We start from the raw sequence: 21,252 nt of genomic DNA on the forward strand, positions 1-21,252 counted from the left end.
AGATGATACCATTGTCTTCTATTGGGTTTCAAGTCTCCTCAGTCTCTTTCCAGATTCCTTTCATTTTCTACCATGTAGATAGTGTGGAGAAAAAGACAAACCTGTAAATGTCCAGTTGGAGCACAATGAGTCATCAAATAAGTTGGCTGGAAACTAAATCAGTTTGTAAGGAGTATAATGAGGCTGATTATCATAGAATCATAGAATAGTAGAGTTGGAAGGGGCCATGAAGGCCATTGGCTCCAACCCCCTGCTGTTGCAGGACACCAAGTTATACCATCCCACTCAGGTGGCTGTCCAGTTTCTTTATGAAGGCCTCTAGTGTGGGAGAGCCCACCACCTCTCTAGGCAGCTGGATCCACTGTCCTATTGCTGTGACAGTGAGGAAGCTTTTCCTTATGTTCAGCTTGAATCTGGGTTGTCGCAGCTTGAATTGATTATTCCATGTCCTGCACTCTGGTATCAGCAAGAAGAGATCTTGACCTTCCTCTTTGTGACAGGAAAGGTATTTTTAGGTACCTTTGAGGTACTTATAGAGTGAGACCATGTGTCATCCCCCACACCCCCATCCATCTTCTCAAGGCTGAACATGCCCAGTTTTTCCAGTCTCTCCTCACAGGGCAGTGTTTCCAAACCCTGGAGCTTTTTTGTTGTCGTCCTCTGCACCTTTTCTAATTTTTCTGCATCTTCTTTAAATCTTGGTACCCAGAACTGGACAATGTATTCCAAATGATATCTGACTAGTGAGGAGTATAGGGAAACTACTTCTCGTGATTTGGAAGTAATACTTCCATCAGTGCATCTCAAAATAGCACCTGCTCTTTTGGCGGCTGCATTGCATTGTTGACACATAATTAGCCTATTGTCCACAATTACTCTTTTTCTTGTTCAGTTTTGTTGAGCCACATATTCCTCATCTTGCATGGATACGTTTGGTTTCTTTTTCCTAGGTGGAAGATTTGGTACTTGTCCTTACTGAATCTCATTCTGTTACTTTCAGGCCAGTGTTCGAGTTTATCAGGATCGGTCTGGATCTTTATTTCATCTTCTAGAGTGTTTGCTATTCCACCCGGTTTTGTATTTTCTGCATATTTCATGATCTTTCCTTGTACTTCCTCATCTAAATCATTAATAAAAATGTTGAAGAGCACTGGGCCCAAGACTGAACCCTGTGGCACCCCACTAGTTACCTCTATCCAATTTGAGGCCATTGATGAGCACTCTTTGTGTCTGATTCAGCAGCCACCTAATTGTTTTTCTATCAAGCTAATTTGCTTATCAGAATGTCATGTGGAACTATGTCAAAAGCTTTGCTAAAGTCTAGGTAGATTATGTCCACAGTGTTTCCTCTGTCCATTTGGAAGGTTACCCAAAAATATGATATTAAATTAGTATGACAGATTTTATTTTTGATAAATCCATGTTGCCATCTATTAATCACTGCATTGTCTTCAAGATGCTTGCAGACATTTTTTTAATAATTTGCTCCAGAATTTTTCCAGGGATTGATGTCAGGCTAACTGGTCTGTAGTTCCCAGGTTCATCTTTTTTCCTCTTTTTGAAGATAGGGAAAATGGTAGCCCTTCTCCAGTCATCTCTCACTTTTTAGATGGTTTGAAATAGAAAGGATTTCAAATGTGCATTTTTTCAGGCTCCCGAAGACAATGTTGAGTTCGTGCGGGACATTCTGGAGGTTTTGGGCCATTATGCACTTTTGAAACTGCTTATTTCTCTTTCTTATTCCAAAATTTATTTAGTGGTAGCAATAAGGAGGCTCATCATTGCTACAGATATGCACAGAAACACACACGGATATCAGAAACCATTGGAAAAACAGTTTCCATGGTTCCTGATAGCTAGAAAAGGCACACAGAACCATGCTACAGCAACAGCTAGGGGAGCCAGGAACCTTAGAAGAGTCAAGACAAAAAACTGCATTTCCAGTGGTTTTTATAGCCATAGATGCCATAGCCACCACGGAAAGCCTTTGTGGAGGGAAGGCGTGGTGCCGGTGGTCTTGTAGTGGCCTTGCTCATAGCAGGGATTCCTTTGGGCGGATATTTAGTCCTTTCCACCCTCCCAGAGGCAGCACTGACATGGGTTCCCAGTAAGAAATGGGACCTGCAATTAAAACAGTTCAGTTCTAAGTCAAAAATTTTAACGGAGCCCATTCCAAATTGGATCTGGGGAAAGTTGCTCATCACTGATCCTGAAACTCAGGGCCAGTGCATTTTTATAATCCATTTTGCATTAAAATGGATGCTATGCCATAGATGTTTGGAAGCAGGCTGTCATGGAACTATTTAACACAAACCACAAAGAATACAGGAAAAATACCCCTAAAGACAAGAATCTTTACAAATAACATAATATTTATTACCAATAACTTTAAAAAAGATTACATCTGCTAGATCACTGATAAATATCATTTACACTGGGGAGAAAAACTACATAAGCTTTTTTTCTGTTTTCTTTCTTTTGTTGGTTTTTTTCTTTGTTTTTGTTTTTACATAGAAGTAATAATATCAAACTAAGAAAGGAACACAGCTTGAAATACTGACAATATTTCTCTGGTTAACACCCCCAACTTACACAAGTGGAATCCTGATTATGAGTTACTTAATAAATATATTTTGAAAGGTTTAAAAGTTAGCTTGTATTGTTCTGGAAGCAAAAGAGACAAGTTACAAGCAAATATAAGCTATCAGGAAGAACAAATTAAAAGCCTCTGCAGTGCATGTTTAAACTTGGGAAAAATAGAAAATTTCATTGCTAGTTAACTATCATTGTTCCATCTGAGCATATTACAAAATTTTCATAGTAAGAAAGAACCCTTTTTGTATTAATATATTTTTCTTGTACATTTTGGCCGTGATCCAGTACTGTGCCAGACTCTGGTGTAAGCATGGCGCTCTGCACAAGCAAGCTTGTGTAAAACTTCACATAAGCATTGAAGCCTCTGCATGCACACCCAACTCACTGGAATGGGGCAGTCTCCAAACTTGGCTCCAGCACAAGCTCTGCTGGAATGAAGAATGGCTGTATGAGACTCAACATGGTAGACGGTAAGCACTGTCACATTTCAATGGAATTTTATTGATGTGTATGAAGAGAGCTGGCCAAGCAAATTAAACCTGGATCTTCAGAACACTCTCAAGATTGCAGTCCTGATCACCTCTACTAAGCAGAAAGACAGGAAGATTTGAATACTTAAAATAAAGGAGCTATTTGGAAGTGCATAGAGACACCCAGACATATACATTTTAATGGAAAAAGCCTTTTTAGAGAAGTATTCACTAGAATGTTATTTATTAGGTTTAGTCCATGACCTATAGTCAATCAAGATCATATAAACATAGCTAATTTTGTAATTCAGTTTATGAAACAAATCATTAGAGAATTACAATTAACATGTACCTGTCAAAAGAAAGATATATTCAGACAAGAAATCAGCATAATTAACTTTCATTTAAAACCGCCCAGACTCACAGTCTTCCTGATTAAAATGGTGCACATCTAGAATCAAAGAAATAGTTCAATTGTTGTTAGAATTTCAGATTGTCGCTACTTTCAGAATGTGGTCCTTTGCTATAGCAGCGTCTGATCTACATTACTATAACAGCAATGACAACTAAATGGAATTTATATTAACGTTTGTTAAATTTTTAGAGAAATATAAATTAGTACATTCAGAAAAAATCTTGCTATGCATCATATTGACATATTACCTAGATGATATTATGCAGTTGACTTACACAAATCTGAAAGCAAATGCATTGAAAGTTGTTTTGGATTCATTTTGGTCAAAAATGAAATCTAGTAGGTCAAAAGTACTGGAAGCAAGACCATCCTAACAGCTTTTAAACAGCGGCATGTTCCACACAGGTATTCCAGTGAACCTTCTTCAGCTGTGATGCTGGTATGCCATGTGCCCACTCCTCTGTCTGTTAGGGGCAAGTCCTGCAGGGGACTATAGGGCCATTACTTAGGGGCACAGTGAGGACCCCGCCTTGTCAGCAGTGTCCAGAAGCACTGCAGTGCTTTGAACGCAGCAGCAGCAGCAGAACCTGAGGCCAAGTGGTGGGAAGGGTCCCTAGAATGCCTGTGTGGATCCTTTCCATGCGCAAAGATGCCCAAATGCCCTGAAGGATGGATCAAGGCCAAAAGAGCTCTACCAATGTGCATTCTTGTAAAACTGTACAATCAACTGGAAACCAATTTACCGAGATCGCTGACCTTCCGGCCATAAAACATTCCAAAACAATATATATTTGCAATGATATGTCATCAGTAGCATTTTATAGCAGAGGGGAAAAGAAATTAATATCTACATCATATGTTAACTTTAAAAAAGTCTATAAAACACTAAATATATAATAAAAAATATGCATATAAGGACATATGTAAACTGCTTTGGTAACATCATATTACAGATGTTTTCAGTGCATTGCAGAGTTTCCAAGGAAACTTCAGACAAAGCTATATTTGCTTTGAGGAAGTACTGTATAATGCCATTCCTAGAGAAGCATAAAACATTTTTTTCCAGTAGTAAGATGTACTCGAACAACAATATTACTTAGTACTGGGTGTCTTCAAAACAACTAGCTAAATGTTGCTTAGTTATATTATAAACAGGAAGTCCTTTAGATATTTTTTGTCATAAACTTGATCTAGCTGTGAGGGAAATCATTATTGTGCTGATGGCTGACAATGTACAAGCATTTGAAGTAGAAGCTCCTGATCCTCTTGCATATGCATCTAGGAGAAGAAGAAATAAATCAAGGCTTAATACAGTGCAGCTTTACTTAGATGAGCCATCCATATACTTGCGTTAAATTAAAATGCTCCTCCAGAGTCGTTTAATTAAATTAAGGCAAAGAAGTTCAATACAAGGTAAGAAAGAAGAGGAGGCCAGAGGATTCTTCATGCCCATGCAGAGTTCTGCATGGAACATCATCCCTATTCACTGTAATTGTGTGGCAGTTTCACATGTTTGGGTGTTGTTACCTGGAGGTTTTCCATCAGCAGAAGTTATGTGCTTTTAAAAGATGTTTTATGGTACATAGGGTTCTATCTACCTGGAAATGAACAACAACTTCCAGAGAGAGAGAGCTTTGTTTATCCTTTACAGTGAAAGATCTGGTAGCACTTCAAAGAAAGACTAAGAGAGCAAACCTATGGCCCCTAGACCAGCACTTGAAGTAAGTACCACAGGGTTCTTTGCATTCCCAGACCCAAGGCTGAAGATATGCTCCAACCTTGGAGGGGGAAGCACATGCTCCAGCCCCCATTCCTTTGGCAGCTAGCATGGTCAGAACCACACGGGCTGCCTCTCGGAGGTCAGGAATAATACAAGAAGAAGGAAAGGGAGAGATTTTGGTAGGATGGAGGAGGCTGGAGAATGTTTTTCATTTAAAATTTCATTCAAAATTCAGTTTGAGAATGCAGCCTGGAGGTGCAAAAAAGGAAGAAAACAGGAGACTGCCCAAACTATGCTTTTCATGGTACATCTAGACAAAAGGACACGTACTTGATATCTTTGGAATTCGGATCTGCTCACTGCTGTTGCCATCTCCTCCATCGCTAAATGGTTTTATTTCTATGATGTAATCTTCATCAAAAGGCAGTGAAAGCTCCACAGATGTTTTGTTAGTTTCTATAACAGAAGTGCTGCTTTGTCTATTCCATCTGTATAAAACCTAGAAAATATATTGGGCCAAGGGAAACATGGTGAAATAAGAAAAGGGAGGAAGAGACTTAGAAATAGCTTATTTTTCTTGGGCTGTAATTAGCCCTCCCATTTTTAAAACCGGTGTTTTGATTTCTAGGAGTCATAAAGCTTCTTGACTTACTGTACCTAAATAATGCATGGATTAATAGGTACTGCCCATACTTACTTACATTTTCTAATGCTTTATGTTCATTGTTTTTGCAAAATCAGACCTGTTCATGCAGCTTTACAATCCTCCTGTGTAATCATTGAAAGCTTTTCTACATGAAGATGTTTAATCACTGTAGCTACTTTCAATTTAATCACAAGGCACTTTTTGTTTCCTGCTTTTTTATTACAATAACCTCTTGGCAGAACTGTGCTAAATCAGAATAGCTCAAGGAGAAACAGCACCATTTCCCCCATTCTGAAATAATGCTCATTTTCCCCATGCTAAAAAGCAAACAAATGGAAAGTGCTTAAAAAACAGAAACAATACTGGAGGATCAAGCCATCATCTATAGAGCCCATAAATCACCTTAAGTATGGAATCACGAGAGCACAAGAAATGTGTAAAAAAATCTCTGACTGGCATATCACCATACATAAAGGATCTCCAGATGTTTTGGACTTCATCCAGGATTCTTGACCTAATAGGGGCTTCTGGGAGTTAAACACATCTGGAGCTCTTCCCTTCTGCTATCCCTTAAATATAAGATGCCCCTCACACTGGGGAGGCCCTTTCCTATTCTTTCCATTTCTATTCTGCTTTGAGTTTTTTTAGCTGAACTAACAGTCAAGTCCTGGCCCAAGGAAACATGTTTATACATCCGTACATCAGTGCACTGCTAACAGCTGTAATACGATACCATTTTAGTGACTGTTGCAGCAATTCAGGTGGGCACAACAGGTGGAAAGTCAGTACAGAGGCAGCTGGACAAGGAAGTGAATGGTTATATTAAGCACAATTCCCTCAAAGTCTACAGGATGATCAGCTGCTTTCCTACTGAGGCAAAACTGCAAAATAGTTCTACTACATGGACAAAAGTGGCAAAGTGTCAAGAGGACACTCCTATCATATGTAGAGCGCTGACAAGTAGGAAGATGTCAGGCAGCTTGCACGGGTACAAGTGATGGTGCTTTAGTTTGGCTTGGGATCAGGGTGCTGCGCTTTGTCCTTCTACCTGGAATGGCCATTGGCCGATCACACTTGTTGGAGGCCCAGGTAGAATATGGCTAAATTTCCCACCCTTTTACTTATGTATTGATTTTAATGGAAGATGAGGAAGGGTGCTTAGGAACATAGCTCAAATGAACTGTTTAACTCACTTTCTGATCCCATCATACAATTTACACTTTCACATTTAGTTAATTTGGTGATTCATGCAGTAGAGCAGCTCTACTCATTCTCTTACAGCAAAGACAAATAACTGGATGCTTTGTTGCCTGATACCTACTTTGTATCCTTTCACCTCAGATTCATTATTCTGTGCTTTCACTTGATCCCAGTTCAGTATAATCTTAGAGTCCGATGAATTCCATATAATGTTTCCAGGAGGTTGACTTGGTGCTGAATTCAAAACATAAGGAGCTGAATGTTATTAAGTGGCAAGGTTTTCCTTGTGCGAATGCGGATATAGCCTCTATACAGTGTCTGAGGAGCTGTGAATGCTTATATTTGGCAAGTTAATGAGCTGTGGGACAAACATGTATATTCAAAGTCAGCAGCAGATAAGACATGACAAAGTGCTATACACAAAAAAGGGAACTGGATGCCAAATCAGTATGCTGGTGACTAGTAGCAGGAGTCTCTGCTACGAACAGAAAGACAAATATTTATCTTTCCTGGCCCGTTAAGATTTCCATTTTCTGTGCCTTGATTAATACGGCCAGGGATGTAGCGAACATTTGAATAAGGCTGCTTGCAGAAGTGGAATATAATAACAGTAGCATAAAAGAAGTGCTTCTCCCACACTCACGTGGCTTTTTGGTTGTCACATTGACGACAGCACTAGAAGGTCCCATCCCTGCTGTGTTGTAAGCTTTGACGGCCAAGTGGTACAAAGAATGGCCCTTCAAATGGGTGAGTTTTGCAAAGGTCTGATTGGTCGAGGTTCTCATTCTTCCAGCCTGCTCCTCCTTATCCCCGTGTTTCCAATATCTAACCTGCACCAATAAAAAACATGCTTCCTTATTTGGAATCCACAACTGAAAGGATTGCTACATAAATCATAATTCCAAGTAGGAATTATACTTGCACATACTGTAATTATTATCATGGTATTATTATACTATACTAACATAGCAAGTATAATTCCAAGTAGATAAAAACAACCTTTGGAGGATCCTTCTGACATGCCCACCAGGTTGGGTTTGATTTGCACTATCAAAGCTACATCTGATAAAACTGCAAGTGTATTCCTAAACCAGTTGCTCCAAATCCCTGCCATTCCATTCACTGGTGCTACTATATTGCCACTGTTGTTACTAAGTATATGGTTGCTATTAACTAGTGATGTGTTCAAGTCCTTTACTCCAAGTCAAGTTTCAAGTCTTTACTTTCAAGTCCATGTCTCAAATCATTGCAAGAAATTTCTGAGTCGAGTCTCAAGAGCCAACTTTAACAGAAGAAAGGGAGGTGGTGTGTGTGTGTGTGTGTGTGTGGTGGAAGGTGGGAAGGCTGTCACCCCCTCCCCCAATGTTCCCATATTCTCAGTGATGCACTGAAGTCCTTCAACCACGATTTACTTAAGCAAAATTCCTTCCCTCCCACTGCCTCCTCATGCCAGAAAGAAGACCTTAAGCTTGCCTTTCCCCATTGCAACCTCTCCTCCTTATCCTTCCCCTTGAAAATCCCTCCCTACCACCGTCTCTGCTGTTTTCATGCCTGCCTCCCAGGTTATCTGCCACACGGTAAGTCCTTGGTTGTAAGAAATGCAGACCGCAACTCAGTTAAAAAGAATGTAGAAATCCTGAGTCAAATCAAGTCACTTGCGCGTTGCTGCCAAGTCAAATCCAAGTTGAATCGTGAAATTGAGTCTCCAACAGCTGTTAACTTGCCATAGCAATAGTGAACAAGCCACTTCTTAGGGTGTGCCAGCTGCACAGCAAAATGCTTTAACATGGTAACTGGGGCCAGGTCTCAGTTACAGAACACCTGTGGACTGTGGTGGCTCAAAGCTGCATTAGTTAAAAACTATGGTAAAATGAGGAGTTAAGGGCAGTTTCTTTTAATGGAACGGGTTTGCCAGATTCCTGTTTTATGTCAAATGAGAAAAAGGGAATCAAGTTTTGTAGGGAGATGTGCCTGGTACCAACTCTACTTATTTTGGCATCTTTTTATCTTCCCAGCATTTTAATTGTTAATGTAAGTATTAAGTTAACTGTTAATTTATGGATTTTATATTGGTTTTTATCTTACTAGTCATTGGTATGGCATGATTTGGTTTTATTATATATTTTATTACTATTTATTGTTATTGTGGGTAGCCTTTTAACCACCCTGTGATAGATTGTGATGTTTGGTAAAATAGTGCATGTTTATGTTTTCAGATTGCTTGTTTTGTAAACTGTTCTGAGAGCCAATATAGCTAATTGACTGTGTTAATTCAATTAAGTGTCCCACCTCTCTGACAGGTGTGGGGAGCTGAAATCCTCTGACAATCAGACGGAGGAAGGAGATGGTTCCCCCTTGGGTTTCTTGGGATGCCACCAGGAGGAAGTGGGTGGGGAGGAAGCAAATTACTCATGATGAGCTAGAGACTATGGTGAAACTTTCACAGTCACAATCACCCCACTTGTGTTGTCTGAACTTAGCTGTGTAAGGGCAAGTTTACATTCAAAATACTTCCGTCAAGGAATCCATCTGGTCCTTTTTGATTTAAATGCCAGTAGATACTCCATTTTGTGAAGTTGGGGCTGTGTACATCCCTTAAACCACCAACAAATATGATTTGTTGTTTCAGCCTCCATACTTCATGGCCAGAGCTGGACTCCAGCCAGAGCTGATACACTGTTTTCAGCTGGGCTCTACTGGGAGATCTTCACCACCTCCATCTCTCCTGAAAGCAAGGAAGTTCCTCAGCCCACCAATGATTTGCTAAGGAGGCTTTCCTATTCAGAGAATTATTTAGCCAGTTGGCAATTGACTCGGGTTTAGCTTTAAAGAACTTGTCCAGTCAGCTGGAGATTTGCGATGGAGGTCCACCTTGCATTTGTCAAGGGCCTGCAGGCAGGTGTAAAGCATGCTGGGGCATGTGTAAGGTGCTCCTGCTGCCCTTCATTTGGTCTTCATCTTTTTCTGTGCTTTATCTGTGCCAGCTTGCCTCCAGGCTTGTAGATTCATGGATTCTAGGCCTATTAAAAGTAAAGGTTTCCCCTTGACATTAAAGTCCAGTCATATCTGATTCTAGGGAGTGGTGCGCATCTCCATTTCCTAGCCGAGGGAGCCAGCGTTTGTCCACAGACAGTCTCCGTGGTCATGTGGCCGGCATGACTAAACACCGAAGTGCACAGAATGCTGTTACCTTCCCACCAAAGTGGTACCTTTTTATCTACTTGCATTTGCATGCTTTCGAACTGCAAGGTTGGCAGGAGCTGGGACAGAGCAACGGGAACTCACCCCGTTGTGCAGATTCGAACCGGCAACCTTTCGATCAACCAGCCCAGCAACACAGCAGTTTAAACCACTGCACCACCTGCATCCCTCTTATTGGAAGACCCTTATTTAGAAAAAAAGAGGATAGGATTAGGTATGAACTTATTATTTTGCCTGCTTTGCTTTTCTAGTTTCTTTTATTGATGTACATCTTTTTATTTCTTTTCTCCTATTTCCTGTTGGTACATAAATTTAACACCTAGTTCAAGCATTGTGTGCGCTTATTCCATTTAAGCCTCAGTATTAAATTCAGAACTTGGGTCTCACTGCTGTTTAGAATGTTAGGCTTGTGGCTTGAACTGTCAGGCTGGAATGTCTAAGAATCCCCTGGCTCAGGTTGAGGTGGATGTAAGGGGTGGTGGGAGGGGTCTACTGGGCAATCGTTTGCCCACAGCATACACTGCGGGGGGCTGGGCAACTCCCCCTCAAAACGATTTGGAAAAGCTATTCCTGTATTTGTGCAGATGGCTGTGTATATGAACAGGGGCTCCCATTTCAGACACAATGTATAGTAAACTGGCATTTAGACTTGAGCTGTGGCTTTATGCTGCATATTCCTGTGATATGTTTAGAGGAAACAGCTGATTGTTTATGCATTGTGCCAAAATCTAGTGTTCCCACCTTGCAGTACAATGTACTAAGAGCTGTAATTGCATGTTCTCCAAGTCCACTGACACCAATTGCACTAGCATTTTCAGCTGTTAGTTTAAAACCATTTTGTTGCACTTCTAAGGGAATTTCAGACTAAACATGGTAATAAGCAGTGTTAGCAATACAGCTGCTGAATACAGCTGTTTATCGCAGGGTCATGCAGTATCTTAAGTTCCTACCTCATAGCCCTGTATTCTTCCTTTTCTCTGTGTTTCTGGCGGCAAGGACCAAAATACTTCTACCTCTGAAGCAGAAAGGCTTTTGGCAAAGACATTGGTTGGCGCTCTGGTAGGTTCTAAAAAAGAAGCAGCAAGAGTGAATGGTAGGCTCTCTTTATGGTTACTCCTCTTCATTGTAAGTACTGTTTGGAATCAAATGCATAAAGTGAGGTTTGGATCATAAAGGTACGAACCTCATGGGTGAAAATTACCCTCAATTTGGAAATAGACTTTGCCCAAGGTGTTGCCCTGCCAATGAAAAGAGCAGTTCCATAGCTTCTCTCCCATGCAATGCAACAGAATGTGCTTGTTCATGTGACACATTAAAGCCACTGAACTGGGCAGCTTGAGCATAAGGCACATTGCATCTCCCCCTTCTCCATCCTTGGTCTACACGCACAGACATAAAGCCTGCACTGCAATTTATCAAATTGCCATAATTCAAGCATACAAAACATATAATCCTAGTAAAATATCAGAATAGACTTAATAGACAGAATAGATTCTGTCAACCCTGGTAAAATTCACATGGTACTATTAAACATCAAAATTAGAAATTAGCAGTTCAGTTTGTGAGAATGTTTTGACCTAAGAGGTCTTCTTCAGCAGCTTAACATATTCTATCACACATCTCCTCAATATTAATATCAATTTGCAGGTGACTGAATTCTAATAATTCCATTTATTACAAGCATGCCCAGAAATCAGTAGAATGTGCCAACTGCTAAAAGACCATTTCAAAAACTGCCAGCCTGACACAGATAGCAGTTCATTAGGCTCCGTCTAGACTTTACCTTCATCAGATGAAAAAACAATTGTGATGGGACTGAAAGGACCTTCTCCTTTGTTGTTGTACACTCCCACTTTGACTTCATATGGGGAAAATGGGGGTAAGCTCTCATTCCGGAACACGTATCTGGAGGCGTCAGAAGAAACCACAACAGCCTGCATCCAACTTATTGTGCCAAGTGGACGGAAGGCAACAACATAGCCAAACCCGCCTCCGTTTTGTAATTCTTCAGGAACTGTCTGTAGCAAGATACAAAACACAGCAACAGCCTGGTCTGTAGGATGAACTTTCAAAATGGCACACCACAATTTATCTGTAAGAAATTTAGTGAATCCACATAGACAAGTTTGGAAACACACTACTTGGCAAAATAAACAAGCACTCGGCTTGAAACACATCCTATGTTTTAGTGCTGTCATGTCCTTTTAACAGTCTGTTTACTCCCTTGGAAGCATCTTGTTTGAAAATCACATAAGTCAGAAGAGAAACCAACTACAGCTCTAAACATCATAGACAGCTAGTAATCAAGGCTGAAGAATCTAACTGCCATCTGCAAGGCAGCTCCTAGAAGTTGAATGTCTCCAATAAATACAATGGCTGGGAACTGATCCAAATAACAGAGAGAGAAGACAGAACTGCATGAGCAACTGAAGGTTTACTTTCTGTTTTTACTGCAGCAGTTCCCATTGATGAAGAGATCCCACTGATGTATGTCGCTTCTTTAGATCTGAGTCATAAATGTGACACTTCTCAGTGTTATAATATCTGTGTGCCAAAAAAGGGAAAGGCGGTAACTTTTGGGAGGTTAGTGTAAATAACAGAGGCATAAATAATTTTGTTTTGTTTTCTAAAAGTTTCTTTGGAGAACTTGAAAAAGGTTAGAGGAAACCACAGAGCTGAGTTTTTCCAGCCCTACTCCTTTGTATTCTTATACCACCATGGTGTTACTACTTACGTTCAGGGGAACTCACCAGCTGCACTGTTAGCTATGTTGCGTATCTTCTGTCTTGGCTGAACTGAGAGTATACCCTCCATAACACTCTCCAGGAGACTGATAATGAAGGCAAATGGTCTTCTCAGAGGCATGCCCCTTGAGATCTGCGGGAGAGGCTCTTCTCCGGGAACCCTCCGTGAAGGATATTAGGAGGGTAGGTACTCGGAGGAGGGCTTTCTCTGCGGTGGCGCCCAATCTATGGAATGCGCTCCCCAGAGAGGTCTGCCTGGTGCCGTCATTTGTTTTTCAGCGCCAGGCGAAGACCTTTTTATTCAAATGTTATTTTAATTGTTAATATCATTTATTTATTTTATTCTTGGCCAGGTTGACTCAAATTACATTGTTTTTATATTGTGTTTATTTATTATTGTGAGCCGCCCCGAGGCTTCGGTGAATGGGGCGGCATAGAAGCCTCCTAAAGAAAGAAGAAGAAAGAAAGAAAGAAAGAAAGAAAGAAAAGAAAGAGAAAGAAAGAGAGAAAGGGAGGGAGGGAGGGAGGGAAGGAAGGAAGGAAAAGCAAGCAAGCAAGCTGCTGCTATTAGCATTCTTGTAAAGATGGAACCTGATAAGCTTCTGGAGCCTCAGGGTTGTCTAGAACTGTGTCTAAACACCCTTGTTGAAACTTATGGTAGGAAATGAGGAGTTTGAAAAAGCATATTTGTTAAGACAATCTAAAACTGCTGGCACCAGGTCTGGCAGAACAGAAAGTTCAGCCTCAAATTGGCAGAGGATTATGGGTGAAAGAGCCTCTTCTCTTTTGCAGGTTTTCTTATTGTGGTAAGTTTCCCTCCTTAATATGGCCAAACTATGAATGGGGCCACAACACGGTAGCAGAACGGTTGCCTGTCCCAGTCAGGTGCAGAAAATGAGGTTTCTCAAATGTGCTGTACACTGCTGAACTTTCCAGGAAGTAGACCCACAACACAGTCCTCCCACAACACCGATGCTTTCTTCACCTCTTTAATACACCCGAATCTGAGCAACCATTTACCTTCTGGATAAAATGTCTAACATGGACCAGAAAATATCTTCAGAATGAATGAGTGAGTGAATGAAACACACACACACATGTTTGTATGAATGTAAGTGTTGCCCCACTGAAACCAAGTGGCTTAGCACGTGCTGAAGTGCACACATTGTCTTACGGATTTGAGGAAGAAAAGCTCTGGGGCTACTAGTTCAAAAAGATCTAAATTATACTTCTTGCAACTTATGGTTTAGAATGATGGCAGATAGGCATACTACTGTCTTCTAGTTTGAGACAGCTTTTTTGTAGTAGGCATGACATGAACTTCATGAGTTCTAGGGAGGGTGTAGTAGACCAACCTTATTGCCTTCTGGTAAGGCAATTTGAACCTGGGCTTTTCAGTCCTACTTCAGCACTCTGTCTCCAACCTCCCTAATCTGATGCTTTCCAGATACGATGGACCACAACCCTCATGTTTCCTGGGTATCAGAGCCATTTCCTGATCATTGCAACGCATTGTTTCCCCTCTCTAAACCTGCCAACTGAACACTGAAACCAGCATGCATGTAATTCATGCATCGGATAAGGGTGACTCTAGTCCATGAAAATTCAAGCTATAACACTTTTGTGCCTGCAGTTACTTCCAAGTAATCCTTTGAATGGTAGTTTAAACAGGTGATAAGAATTGTCTGTGGATGACCCTACCCTCCCTGATAGGAAATAAGAATTCCTAGGATATACTGTAAAGGAAGATTGAGTAAGGAATTAGTCTATATATGTAACTAACGTACATTTCTGCTCCCTTGCCCTTTTTGGAGGGAGGGATTGTTTGGCCTGTTACCAATATGTGTCAGTTTCACAGGTGTTCATTTATGAAGTTATAAATCCTGTTTCCACACATACTTGTATTTTTCTAAAGAATGCATACAAGTACATTATTTTAATGTATTAAGAAAAATATTTCTGTAGATATTTTACTTTCACATATGCATTATTGTTTGCTTTATATCCTAAAACATTTATGTACACATTTTGGAGCAGAAACTTTACTGCAAAATTTGGACAAGTGTAGAAACGGAAGGATAACTGTGTTCTGATGCACAGTATTCTTCTGGTAGATGCAAGTCAGGTTCATTTGTTTAAGACTGCAGACAAAACGAAGTCCTCAAACATGTTTCAGCACTTAGCCCATCTGAAATTAGAACCTGCTATCTTTTTGTCCTTTAAATTCAGAGGAGAGACACGGGGGCAATGCAGCATTTTAAAATTCAAAGTCAGCACATGGTAAACTTGGCACTAAAAGTTTAGCCCACCTCACCCCCATCCATCACCAGCTTGAATCCACAGGTCTCTTACCTCCCAGGTTATGACCAACTCAGACTTCGTTCCACCTCCTCCACTGACATTCGCTGGTGTGACTTCAGGAACTGCAGAAGATAAGAGAAACATGCAGCAACACTTCCAACATAGCAGTAGGAGTTTATACAAGAAAGTGATCTTTGTGACTTTGAACCTTTTAGCACAGAACTAGATCATTAGCAAACACTTCAAAGCAGTTTCTGAGTTTTTGAAGTAAAGTGAAAATATTTGCAAACAAAATTCACATTTTGGCTCATAGTTTAAAAATGTACCTTTTATTAAGGTAAATATACACTCTTTTTGTAACACAATTTAAAAGAGAAAAAATCTCCATGACTTTTTTGTAATGCAAAATAGAAGTATTAATCTGAAGTTTGATTAAAATGCTTTCTAAGTGGATCTTTATGATTCAGTTTGGGAGTACATAATACATAATTTGGAAGAAAACTGACAACATAGTGAAGACAAAATAGCTTTAAAAATTATTCCCTCAATAATAAGTTTCATTTCTTTATATCCATAAAGTATGTTTGTTGCTAACATAGTGCTGAAGCTTTCAGTGCATGTGAACAACTGAGCTGAGTCAACAGAAGTCCACTAAATAAGCTGGATACTTTATGTCTTCTGCTTGCCTTGTGGATACTACAGGATTTAAGTCCGTATAGACCACAACAGTTGCTTAGTTCTTTAGAATTCTAAATACATAAATAACATTTTTACACAAAGAGCTGTACCTCTAGATGTACATGAATATGAATCCATTAATCTGGGCAAATGACTGTGTGTTCTTACGATGGACAATCTATGCAGTTAAGTATTGAAAGTGCTCTGTGTGATTGTTGTCAAGCAGAACAATGGAGAAAAAACATACCTCAAGGTAAGGATGGTTTATGCACATATCAGGTGCAGATGTGTATGTGGGCTAAAATGGCCTTCACTAATTACTGAGACTCATTTGAAGAATCCAGTGGGATCTCAGAGGGAACCAGTATAATCCCTCTGCTACTATTTTCATGCCACTTGCTTATTCGTTCCAGATGTTGCCCATACTAGCACCATTTGATGGACATCCACGAGACTGCAAGATGTGTTTCATCCCTACCTGCTTTAGCTAGGTTGTGGGACTGGGGAAGGCAGAGCTGGGGTCAAAGATTTCAAAATAGAGCTGCCAGGCTGCTGACGGGAACTGGACGTTATGCTCACATGACTCCAGTCCTCTGTCAGCTTCACTGGCTTCCCATTGAAGTCCGGGCCCAATTCAAGGTGTTGGTGATGACCTATAAAGCCCTAAACGGCTTGGGTCCTGGTTACCTGAAGGAGCGCTTACGTCCATATATGCCCAGCCACCCCTTGAGATCAGCGGGAGAGGCCCTCCTCCGGGAGCCCTCAGTGAAGGAAATTAGGAGAGTGGTTACTTGGAGGAGGGCTTTCTCAGCGGTGGCGCCTAAGTTATGGAATGCGCTCCCCAGAGAGGTCTGCCTGGTGCCATCGTTATTTGTTTTTCGGCGCCAGGCGAAGATCTTTTTATTTAAGCAGCATTTTAAATGTTAATATTATTGAATTTTATTTGGCCAGGGCGGGTTATTTTATTCTACTGTATATATTTTAATTGTTATTGTTTTAATTTATTGTGTATTTTATTTGATGTTGTGAGCCACCCCGAGGCTTCGGCAAGGGGCGGCATAGAAATATTTTAATAAATAAATAAAATAAAATAAAATATGGCTGAGCACCAGCTGAGGGCCCAAGCTCCTGTTTGTTTTCCTGCCTCCTCGCCCAGAAAATGGTGGTGGAAAGGAGGAGGTGCAAGATGTCTGTTCACTTCCTCACTGGCTCTCTGCCTGTCAAGGAAACAAGTGGTGGCAATGATAACAAAGGGGATGAGGAACAAGCACAACCGGTGCAGCAGTGAGAAGGAGGCAGACTCATTAAGGGATAAGGACCACTAAAAAGGGCCCTCCAAAACATGGAGGAAGCACTAGAAGATGGTGTCAATGCTACAGTGGCATTTTGATGGCTTTTCAGCAAATGGCACTATATGAACATTAAAAATAAACTGCGCTTAGGAAATGACTCTCTTATGCTACTCTCATATGAAAAGGAATCCATCCAATGCCTCCATTCTTCACTTTTCAGTGGGAGAAGGGATAACACATCTTTGGAAATCCCTACAAATAAAGCATGTTTGATCTATTCAGTCCATTTCTCCCTTGTAGATGATTTGTACCAAGTAGAAGATGCTTTTTAACAAAAAGACTAAAATTGACTGAATTGCCATGTGGGGTGTTTCTTTTTGTGTCACTACTTACGAGCCTCTTCAGTTCTCCGTTTCTCTGATGGCTTGCTCGGCTCTCCAATCCCAATAAGGCTAGCAGCAACCACTCGGAATTCATACTCAACCCATGGGTTTAAACCTACCACGGTTGCTGTAAAGGTATTTCCATCAATGACATCAGGCACTGGGGGGAAAGTGCAGGTAAAGGGAGTAAGTGTTATTTTGCCAAATAGTCACTGAATAATGAATGTTACAAAGTTCTGGTTTGAAAGATTCTGAACACTTAATCTGGCAGAGGAGTGCAGCACAACACAATCTAAGTGGGAGACAAAATACAGACTATTAAACCATTAACTGGTGTGCACGTTTCAGTCGTTTTGGGGGTGGGCAGTTAACCATGATAGGTTGCTATGTTCTCTGAACCAGGATCAGTTTCTGCAAAGGGGCTTAAATTTATGGAGCAAGCCACCTTGACAAACCCTGACTTCCAGTGGAGTTCCAATGGAGCCAAGCTCAGCGAACCAAGGTTCAGTTTGGATGCCAGGAAGTACTTCCTGACAGGACCCCGAGGGTGTGGAATGGGCTTCACAGGAGGTGGTTGGAGCCCCATGGGTGAGAGTGTTCAAGGACAGGCTGGACATGCACATGGTAGGCATGTCATGAGAGGAGCTGGCTAGAGCCGGGGGTCAAACTAGATGGCCTGGCAGACCACTTCTGACTTGCTCTGTTTCTATGACTTGTTGGAGGAGGCACTATACACATAGTGGGTTGTCTGAACCCAGGAGAGCAATTTCTTATGAGTTTCTGCCCTTTGTGATCTTTCTAGTGCTGTACTTCCTTCCCCCTGTAACTGACCCTTGCTGCCAAAGTTACATTTTGAAGTGGCTGTAATTTGTTTGCCTTTTTAAAAAAAATCAGCATGAGAAAATGGTGCAAATGTCTTGGTAATTTTTTTAAAAAAGTTTTTCTCTGCCTTTCACAATTGCACACTTACAGATGTCTGAGAGGTGTAGTCCTCCCCATGTCAGTTTCTGCTGTCAGAACGAGCAAAGTGCAGTAGGTAACATACAAGGAAACTAGCAAAGAGATTGTATATTTGTGCCCACTTGCCAATGTTTGAGAAAATTACTACTAAGAGAGAAAAAAGGGGCAGGGGAGGAGAGTGAAGCAGGTGCACCTAAAAGAGTGGGCAATATTTTCCATGTACAAAGGTACACTTCTCACTTGTACGTGTTCAATTGTCCAGCTTCCATTGAATGCCTCCTAAATTATCAGAAATAGTTGTGCAAATTTAAAGGCAAAGAAGTAAATGGAGGGGGCTGGGTAGTAAAGGGAGAATTTTGGAAACCTGAGTAAGTTCACCAAAAGGGGGAAGCTAGTATTTTTCCCTTTTGGAATCACTGCAGAAACACACCAGATAGCACTAAGTGCACATGTGCACACTTGCAAATGACCAACACAATACTTTAAAAAAAAATAAGACATCTGTGCAATTTTCTGGAGCTGAAAAAATAGAACCACTTCAGCTATACACCTACTTGCATGTTCCACAGGCTCCTCAGGGACTGCATTTCTATATAAAAATCTTGAGAATGAAAATAAGTTACAAATGGAGTAGGGAAATGACCAGGACAAGGAGACAAGTCTGGGTTACAGGCTGGAGGACTAAGGGAGAAATTGGAGGAGAACAAGCCACAGTGCGCCCACACATCTGTCACACGTACTGTGTAGTTTATTGGAAATGCAAACTATTGCAAATGCAGCCTTTCCTTCATAAGGCAAGGACAGGAACAGACCATTTCCCCCTCCTCTTCCTTCCCCAGCTTCTAAAGAGGCGGCAGCAGGTCTATGCATTCACACTCCACTTAACTACCGTCCTCTACTGCACTTTGCATGCTCCCTTCCTCCTTTCTTTCTGTTTGGCGTACAGGTTACTGCAATAGCAGATAGTGGGATCCTGGGAAAGAAAGGTTGCCAAAATGTGCTATACCGAAGGGACACGATTCTTTTGATGGCAATCTCTGAAGCAATTTGCATGGCAGTGTGTACAACACTGCAGCAATCACTGCAGTTTCGCTTTTGTTAAGCCCAATTCCTTTGGGCACTTGCCCCACAAGATCAGCTTTATGCATACAGGAAGCCTAAAGGATCTGCAAGTTCTGAAATGTTTGTTTACCTGTATTAACGGCTTGCCATCCCACAGAAAATGGGGTCCTTGCTTGAATAACATAACTTGTAATGGGGCTGTGGTTATCTGCTCCTGGCCTCCAAGATACCTGAGCTGTAGTATCTGTAATTTCATCAATGCTCACAGCTTCTGGTGGACCTGGTGGACCTGTTATGAAACACACAAACACAAATGTTACAACTCCTATGAGTGAGAAGCATCTTGCACAAAATATTCTGTAGAAATAGCCAACCAATTAAGCTTCAGAAATTGCAAAAGGTTACCTTTTAGCTCAAAGGTGAAATTCCACATGATGGATATTCATGCCTGATGAAAAAAGGTGCAGATGATCCAAAGCCAGAACACCTTGTCCAATGCAGTCCAGTAATTTCAATGTTTGGTCCATTTTATATGACCACCTTGTGTAGAGCTTTCCGAATGCAAGGATATGCAAAATGGATCAGGCACTGAAAAACAGTGGGCTGCATTAAGCAACAAGCTTTAGTTTCGAACCATCTGCACCTCTTCCATCAAGAATGACTTTCCATCTTGTGCCGTATTTTCCTAGGTTTGGCTGTAATCCAAGACCATCAAACATTAGCTACAGTGGTTATGATGTTGCATTTCCCATGTTTAGTGACTGAAAGACTTGTACTGATCCTTTTGCACATGAAACTTGCTCTTGGAAACACACTTTTATCTTCTGTAAATTATGAGCGGCTTCTGACTTACTTGCATTTCCAAAAAAGCCTTTAGGAAAATTGACAGAAAATGAGTCCATATGCACATTTTGCAATGCTGAAAAAAAACAAATATGAAATGTGTGAATTCCAAGGAAGTTCCTAAAATTTTTGAGATGTGGATCTCAGACGTGAAAGAACAGACGCTGTGAGCTTATGCATAAGAATTACCCCATGTCTTGTTGTACAATCTATGCATGTTCACTTTGAAGCAAATTTTAATGCATTTAGATGCATTTAGACAGGTGTACACAGGCTTGGAGCCTTAGTTATCTACTTGGTTGTGAGTTCCTGTGGGCGTCCAGATAAATGGATCTAGGACTTTGAATTTACACTTTACAAGCATTTGACTCATCATCATCATCATCATCATCCTTATCCCTTTTGGATTTCTTTGTTAAAGTTTACATGATGATAGTACAAGATTATAGATAAGCTAGAAGAAACTGGCTTTGGCCAGTTCTGGGTAGTTTTGGAACAGGCAGTAGTATCACAAGTCAGGCTTTTTTCTTTCTCTTTCTTTCTTTTTTAATGAATGTATTATCTGGATACTTTCAAGTCTGGATACAGGTCTGTGCTGGGCTTGAAACAGACTTGGTGAGTTATCTTACTAGGAGCTAGGCAGGTTGAATTGTGTCCCTGTTGGTTCTGCTGGACTTCTCAAGCATAACTGATGCCATCAATCATGGTATCGTTCTGAAACTTGTGGCCAGTCTGAGACATG

General features: G+C 40.9%; 1 protein-coding gene across 1 annotated transcript in view; it reads right to left on the bottom strand.

The window, feature by feature from the left end:
- Positions 1 to 2,388: 2,388 nt before the first annotated feature.
- CNTN4 (contactin 4) overlaps positions 2,389 to 21,252 on the bottom strand; it is a 428,771-nt gene continuing 409,907 nt past the window's right edge. The window contains exons 15-23 of the mRNA XM_044451804.1: positions 19,798 to 19,956; positions 17,656 to 17,805; positions 15,344 to 15,414; positions 12,031 to 12,265; positions 11,198 to 11,313; positions 7,690 to 7,876; positions 7,168 to 7,280; positions 5,531 to 5,699; positions 2,389 to 4,758 (exon numbers count right to left, since the gene is read on the bottom strand). Coding sequence (XP_044307739.1) covers positions 4,658 to 4,758; positions 5,531 to 5,699; positions 7,168 to 7,280; positions 7,690 to 7,876; positions 11,198 to 11,313; positions 12,031 to 12,265; positions 15,344 to 15,414; positions 17,656 to 17,805; positions 19,798 to 19,956 — 1,301 coding nt within the window. The 3' untranslated portion in view covers positions 2,389 to 4,657. The remainder of the gene's footprint in view (positions 4,759 to 5,530; positions 5,700 to 7,167; positions 7,281 to 7,689; positions 7,877 to 11,197; positions 11,314 to 12,030; positions 12,266 to 15,343; positions 15,415 to 17,655; positions 17,806 to 19,797; positions 19,957 to 21,252) is intronic.

Source organism: Varanus komodoensis, unplaced genomic scaffold, assembly GCF_004798865.1.
Source record: "Varanus komodoensis strain SLA01 unplaced genomic scaffold, ASM479886v1 scaffold6_4, whole genome shotgun sequence".
In the NCBI taxonomy this organism is placed as follows: Eukaryota; Metazoa; Chordata; class Lepidosauria; order Squamata; family Varanidae; genus Varanus; species Varanus komodoensis.